Source organism: Abrus precatorius, unplaced genomic scaffold, assembly GCF_003935025.1.
Source record: "Abrus precatorius isolate BTA unplaced genomic scaffold, Abrus_2018 Scaffold0, whole genome shotgun sequence".
Taxonomy (NCBI): Eukaryota; Viridiplantae; Streptophyta; class Magnoliopsida; order Fabales; family Fabaceae; genus Abrus; species Abrus precatorius.
The window spans coordinates 713,728-721,600 of NW_020874290.1; the positions used below are offsets into that span (position 1 = coordinate 713,728).

The window sequence follows — 7,873 nt, forward strand, 5'->3', positions numbered from 1 at the left end:
TTTATTTTCTAATTAAAATAAATATTGTTAGACATAAATATTGTTAAAAGCTTTTTGGTATGAAAACTAAAAACAAAAAAGTCTGTGACACTAAAACTAAACTAGGTTCCTGATAGATCAGATAAAATCGTAAAAGCCCTCTCTTTCATACTACTTTTTCGATACATAATCAAATGGTTTAAAAAACAAAAATTTGTATATCGAATTCGAAGTACCATGCTATTATTACTTAAGTATTTTTATGGCGAAGGTATAGTCTTCATATATATTCTCAAATAAAAGAATCATTGGCGCCAAGCGTGAGGGAATGCTAGACGTTTGGTAATTTCTCCTCCTGCCAAAAGAAAGGATCCCATTGAAGCGGCTAATGCCATACATATTGTCTGTATATCTGGTTGTACATATTGCATAGTATCATAAATAGCCATTCCGGGTATTATCCACCCACCCGGAGAATTTATAAACAGATACACATCTCTGTTATATTTTTCTATACCGAGAAATAGCAGAATGCCAATAAGTTGATTCGATAGTTCACTATCGACCTCTTGGCCTAAAAAAAGTAATCTTTCTCGATAAAGTCGATTGATTAGGATTTAATCTTATACCTTAAGAGCCGTACATGCACCTTTTGATGCATACGGTTCACTAAAAATCATATAAACAAAAAGGAATCAATGTGTCTATTTCAACCCTCTTTCCCTTTTCATAATGGACTCTTTCGAATTTTTAACGAAAAAAAATGTACTAAATTTATTGAACTAACTTCTCATTGATGTATTGCTTTCATCGAGATCGAACACAAATCACAATGTAATTTTCTTGTTTCTGAATGGACTTCCTCAATTCTTTTAGGTTTCTTTTCTACTCTAAGTAAGGATAAGGATCTGCCCGATTTTTATTTGCACATATAGGACAAATATTACAATACCATGTCTTTTTGTTACGACTTATCTCTTCTCTGAATTTATTATTTCATTTTTTCTGTAAAATATATGATATGATAGAAGTAGTAATTGTGGATATATTACCAATTGGTTTTTTTCTAAACAGAGTCTGGATACTTCGTTTTATTGGTCCAAGCAAGCCAACCATAAATTATTTTGAATTTCGAATAGTAATCTGGATACCCCCTCCAAAAAATAAAAAATCGATCGAATTGCACTTCATTACACTTCACGCTCCAAATTTTGGATGATTCAATCATTCTTTTTTGGTGGTGAAAGAGAGGATATCTCAATCGGGGGGGGAGAACGGGGAAATCCCGTATGACCAAATATATCTGACAAGTCGCACTATATATCAATCCAAGATGCATTTCCTTCTCCAGGACTTCGAAAGGTTACTTTTGGAACACCAATGGGCATAAAATAGAGAAAAAAAGAAAATAAAATAATATATTTAACTTTAGTGTGGAAACGTAAGAATGGGTTTATTGTGTTAAAAACAATTTGCTTTTATTATATTGTATTTTTTATAAATCATAAAAAAGGGAAGAGTAAAGATAAAGATAGAGTAAAGTTGTTACGAATGGGTCCTTGGGTGATAAACGAATATGTCTGCATTTACATATTTAAATACTCATAGAGAAAATTGTCAACCCCCCCTTCCCACCATTGCGTATTCTTACTTATCGGGTATAGAATAGATCTGCTTCTTCTTGTTCCTACAAATATGATTGTTCCACTATTACTAAACACTATTACTAAAAAACTAGAACAAACATTAATTCTTTCTCCGAGATAATCTACTAAAAGGTAAAAGGTGAGAATCCATAGTATAGTTTTTTCCAGTGCAATAAAGTTACATAGTGTCTATTTTTTGTTGATATAAGGGGTATTTTCATGGGTTTACCTTGGTATCGTGTTCATACTGTTGTATTAAATGATCCAGGCCGTTTGCTTTCTGTTCACATAATGCATACAGCTCTGGTTGCTGGTTGGGCTGGTTCGATGGCTCTATATGAATTAGCAGTTTTTGATCCCTCTGACCCTGTTCTTGATCCAATGTGGAGACAGGGTATGTTTGTTATACCCTTCATGACTCGTTTAGGAATAACCAATTCGTGGGGCGGTTGGAATATCACCGGGGGGACTATAACGAATCCGGGTATTTGGAGTTACGAAGGTGTGGCCGGAGCACATATTGTGTTTTCGGGCTTGTGCTTTTTAGCGGCTATCTGGCATTGGGTTTATTGGGATCTAGAAATTTTTTGTGATGAACGTACCGGAAAACCTTCTTTGGATTTGCCCAAAATTTTTGGAATTCATTTATTTCTTGCAGGAGTGGTTTGTTTTGGTTTTGGAGCATTTCATGTAACAGGATTGTACGGTCCTGGAATATGGGTGTCTGATCCTTATGGATTAACGGGAAGGGTACAATCCATAAATCCCGCATGGGGTGTGGAAGGTTTTGATCCTTTTGTTCCGGGGGGAATAGCTTCTCATCATATTGCAGCAGGAACATTGGGCATATTAGCGGGTCTTTTCCATCTTAGTGTGCGTCCACCGCAACGTCTATACAAAGGATTGCGTATGGGAAATATTGAAACCGTCCTTTCCAGCAGTATCGCTGCTGTCTTTTTTGCAGCTTTTGTTGTTGCTGGAACTATGTGGTATGGTTCAGCAACTACCCCCATTGAATTATTTGGTCCCACTCGTTATCAATGGGATCAAGGATACTTCCAGCAAGAAATATATCGAAGAGTTGGTGCTGGGCTAGCCGAAAATCAAAGTTTATCAGAAGCTTGGTCTAAAATTCCTGAAAAATTAGCTTTTTATGATTACATCGGCAATAATCCAGCAAAAGGGGGATTGTTTAGAGCGGGCTCAATGGATAATGGAGATGGAATAGCCGTTGGTTGGTTAGGGCATCCCATCTTTAGAGATAAAGAGGGGTGTGAACTTTTTGTACGCCGTATGCCTACTTTTTTTGAAACATTTCCGGTTGTTTTAGTAGACGGAGACGGAATTGTTAGAGCCGATGTTCCTTTTCGAAGGGCAGAATCGAAATATAGTGTCGAACAAGTAGGTGTAACTGTTGAGTTCTATGGTGGCGAACTCAATGGAGTCAGTTATAGTGATCCTGCTACTGTGAAAAAATATGCTAGACGTGCTCAATTAGGTGAAATTTTTGAATTAGATCGTGCTACTTTGAAATCAGATGGTGTTTTTCGTAGCAGTCCAAGAGGTTGGTTTACTTTTGGACATGCTTCGTTTGCTCTACTCTTCTTTTTCGGGCATATTTGGCATGGTGCTAGAACCTTGTTCCGAGATGTTTTTGCTGGGATCGACCCAGATTTGGATGCTCAAGTAGAATTTGGAGCATTCCAAAAACTTGGAGATCCAACTACAAGAAGACAGATAGTATGATAGAGCATTCTTTTGTTCCTTTTCGACTTTTTTTGTTTTTGTTGTTATGATTTGAATTTGACATAAAGAACCAGATAAATCTTGATTCGACTCAAAACACTTTGTTTTCACTTTTTTTCTTTATCCGAGAAATGAGCTCCAATAAACAATAAACAGGTATGAAAGCTATAATTGTAAACCACGATTAAATCTATGGAAGCATTGGTTTATACATTCCTCTTAGTTTCGACTTTAGGAATCATTTTTTTCGCTATCTTTTTTAGAGAACCCCCTAAAGTTCCAACTAAAAAAATGAAATGATTTTTCATTATCTCAATTGAAGTAATGAGCCCCCAATATTATATTAAGGGCTCATTACTTCAACTAGTCCCCATGCTCTTCGAATGGATCTCTTAGTTGTTGAGAGGGTTGCCCAAAAGCAGTATATAAGGCATACCCAGTAAAACTTACAAGTAAACCAGATATAGAGATGGCAACTAGGGTTGCTGTTTCCATTATAATTCTAAAAATTCTTAGAATTCCAAAATTTCAAGACCACAATGGATCTATAGGATATAGATCCTATATTTACAGCGGAATGGTATACAAAGTCAACAGATCTCAATCAATATAAAATAGGATTTATGGCTACACAAACTGTTGAGGGTAATTCTAAGTCTAGTCCAAGACGAACTATTGTAGGGGATTTATTAAAACCATTAAATTCAGAATATGGTAAAGTAGCTCCGGGGTGGGGAACTACTCCTTTGATGGGTGTTGCAATGGCTCTATTTGCGATATTTCTATCTATTATTTTGGAGATTTATAATTCGTCCATTTTACTGGACGGAATTTCTATGAATTAGATTCACAAGAATCAAGTAACTAGCTTTTCAATAGAAAACTAAGGTTAAGCATTTAGGTTTTTTATCGTTAGCCTATTTCATTTTGATTTGGTAGTTTGATCGTGAAACTTCTTTGTTTCTGTATTTCCGGAATATGAGTGTGTGACTTGTTATAATGGATCTTATTGATAGTACAGAACATAAAAAAAATGGATCTGTCATCTTGATAGAGATGATTTTACCCCGTCAGATATTTATTCTAGTATCTGGAGTACGGAATATAGAAAATCAAAAATATTCTTAAAATATTAGAACTATGATTCATACTAAATATTTAGACCTCGTAACTGGATTTAAAAAAACTTTTCAAAGAGTTGAAAGAATAAATTGAAAAATGAAAATTATTTAAAACTTCCGTCGATTATCTTTATTTTGATCAACGGACAAATGTTTCTTTGTTCTATCTATTCATTGAATAAGTGATGATCCAGCAGTTCTTACTCAGGGAATTTTTGGACTTCGATTAAAGGTTTTTTTTGAATCATCGTGGTCATGATACGAATCTGATGTTTTTTTTAATTGATTCATATGGTCCTAACAAGAGAATTCCTATCAATAATAATAATTAAGAAAACAGCAGTAAAAAAAAGAACATTACACACAAATAAAAAATGGAAGTAAATAATAGAATATTCAAGAGGCCTACTGTAAATAAAGACGAGTGAGCCGACTTGATATTTTGGCATTATAACCACAAAGAATAGTTTTCGGATTTCTATTTTTTCTTATCTTCCGAAAAGATTGGAATCATAGGATTCCGTTAAGAAGTTTCAAGCTTTCTATTACACATATCTGTTTTCATTACAACCAGTATTTGGGTATTTTTGTTTGAGCCGTACGAGATGAAATTCTCATATACGGTTCTCGGGGGGGTACCTTAGTTTACCTATCTCAATAAAGTCTATGATTGGTTCGAAGAACGTCTTGAGATTCAGGCGATTGTCGATGATATAACCAGTAAATACGTTCCTCCCCATGTAAACATATTTTATTGTTTAGGAGGAATTACACTTACTTGTTTTTTAGTCCAAGTAGCGACGGGATTTGCTATGACTTTTTATTATCGTCCGACTGTTACTGAAGCTTTTGCTTCTGTTCAATATATAATGACGGAGGCTAACTTTGGTTGGTTAATCCGATCAGTTCATCGATGGTCGGCAAGTATGATGGTCTTAATGATGATTCTGCACGTATTTCGCGTGTATCTCACAGGTGGCTTTAAAAAACCTCGCGAATTAACTTGGGTTACCGGTGTAGTTTTGGCTGTATTGACCGCATCTTTTGGTGTAACTGGTTATTCCTTACCTTGGGATCAAATTGGTTATTGGGCAGTCAAAATTGTAACAGGCGTGCCCGAAGCTATTCCTGTAATAGGATCCTCTTTGGTAGAGTTATTACGCGGAAGTTCTAGTGTGGGACAATCCACCTTGACTCGTTTTTATAGTTTGCATACTTTTGTATTACCTCTTCTTACTGCCGTATTTATGTTAATGCACTTTCCAATGATACGTAAGCAAGGCATTTCTGGTCCTTTATAGTAAATATGAATCATAGATATTTGTAATTAATCATTTCTTATTTGGGGGAGGAATATATTTCATTGCTACAAATATGGATTATTTAAAAGAATAAGACATGTATTTGGATATTTTCCTTCAATTTAACAAAATTGGATTATTATTATTTTTTACATACACGAATAGTTGAAGGGAATTCTACGAAGAAGAAATGGATTATGGGAGTGTGTGACTTGAACTATTGATTGGGCCACGCAGATATATGATTTTCTCTTATCTGCCACATTTGAATTTACAATTCAATGTGTCTTTATTCCAACTACCACGCAAGGTCCGTCCCTACAGAGGATAGGCTGGTTTCACTTGTAAAGAATCTTTTCTATGATCAGACTCGATCATATCCTGCATGAACAGGCTCCGTAACATCCAGTAAAAAAAGTGATGTGGGATAATCTGAATTATATTTTCTCTATTTCACTGAACTTAATAGTATGGAAATGCATTCATTTCCTATGCATTGACTCGATTTATGATACTATCGGAGTAAACCAAGTGGATCTAAAGAAGAACAGGGGTTAGATTATATTAGTAACAAGTAAATCCTTTGTACGTAAAAAGTTCCAAGATTTTTTTTTTGGGGGGGGGTAAGAATTGCAAGGTTTGAGATCACCCAAAAAGCACTATTCACTTTGAAAGCCTACTTGGGTATTGAGCGTTTACTTAAGTTTACTTAATAATAAAAGAACTTAATTTTTTTTTTTTGCAGATAAGATAATTGTAACTTCGGAGAAGAAAATAAGGTTTATTTTCTTACATGGAATCTTTCTATATGTGTGGATAACATATGCATTTTTTCTATGGATACATTCGAAATGTTTGATTCGTGCTCGAGCCGGATGATGAAAAATTATCATGTCCGGTTCTTTCGGAGGATGGATCTATAAGAATTCACCTATCCTAATAACAAAAAAACCTGACTTGAATGATCCTGTATTAAGAGCTAAATTGGCTAAAGGAATGGGTCATAATTATTATGGAGAACCTGCATGGCCCAATGATCTTTTATATATTTTTCCAGTAGTAATTCTGGGTACTATTGCCTGTAACGTAGGATTAGCGGTTCTAGAACCATCAATGATTGGAGAACCCGCGGATCCATTTGCAACTCCTTTGGAAATACTACCCGAATGGTATTTCTTTCCCGTATTTCAAATACTTCGTACAGTGCCCAATAAGTTATTAGGCGTTCTTTTAATGGTTTCGGTACCTATGGGATTATTAACAGTACCCTTTTTGGAAAATGTTAATAAATTCCAAAACCCATTTCGCCGTCCAGTAGCAACAACCATCTTTTTAATTGGTACCATAGTAGCCCTTTGGTTGGGTATTGGAGCAACATTACCTATTGAGAAATCTCTAATTTTAGGTCTTTTTTAAACTTTTTAATTAAATGGATTCAATTGTGAAATAAAATATCATGCCATGTATATTGTGTATCTAGGGAGAATTCATTTTGAAACGACTAATCCCTAGATACATCTTTTGGCCTATTCCGAGTATATGGATTTATTCTAAGGATTCAAATTACACATTTTCACCTTTATTTTTATAAATAATAAAAATATGAAAAAAAAAAACCAATGCCAATGGATTTCAAATTTATGCGAAATGCTTTTCTATTTCTAAAATGTCTAATATATGTTTTACATCTTCTACACGAAAATGTTCCATTTCCATAAGGTCTTCTTGACTATTATTCAAAAGTTCTAATAATGTATGAATATTGGATCTTTTGAGACAATTATAGATCTTGGGAGGCAATTCTAATTGGTCAATAAAAATGGATTTCAATGCTATTCCTTTTTTATTTTTCCTCAGTTTATCCTTAGCCAATATATCATGAAAAGTAAAAAGGGGTAAAGTAACCTTGTGTTGATTTTTTTCTAAATGAAAGGGATCTTCTTCTGCATGTAAAAAGGGAATAAATAAATCAATCAAATTCCGAGAGGCTTCATAAAGCGCCTCTTTAGGAGTTAAACTCCCATTTGTCCATATTTCGAGAAAGAGTATCTCTTGTTTTTTTTTCCCATTCCCATAGGAA

The 7,873-nt window shown here is 34.5% G+C and overlaps 1 protein-coding gene across 1 annotated transcript; it reads left to right on the forward strand.

The window, feature by feature from the left end:
- Positions 1 to 1,812: 1,812 nt before the first annotated feature.
- On the forward strand, positions 1,813 to 7,389 carry LOC113853178 (photosystem II CP47 reaction center protein-like). Its single transcript, XM_027483679.1, has 4 exons — positions 1,813 to 3,365; positions 3,962 to 4,193; positions 5,135 to 5,773; positions 6,704 to 7,389. The coding sequence occupies exons 1-4, from the start codon at positions 1,845 to 1,847 to the stop codon at positions 7,207 to 7,209; spliced, it is 2,898 nt and encodes a 965-aa protein (XP_027339480.1). The 5' UTR covers positions 1,813 to 1,844; the 3' UTR covers positions 7,210 to 7,389.
- The last annotated feature ends 484 nt before the right edge of the window (positions 7,390 to 7,873 follow it).

Bases quoted from the DNA above. Each gene is read 5' to 3' on its own strand.
- LOC113853178 (XM_027483679.1), top strand. From the start codon at position 1,845: ATGGGTTTACCTTGGTATCGTGTTCATACTGTTGTATTAAATGATCCA. The intron at 3,366-3,961 runs GTATGATAGAGC...TGGTATACAAAG, and splicing joins CAACTACAAGAAGACAGATA to TCAACAGATCTCAATCAATA. The intron at 5,774-6,703 runs GCATTTCTGGTC...GTTCTTTCGGAG, and splicing joins TCCAATGATACGTAAGCAAG to GATGGATCTATAAGAATTCA.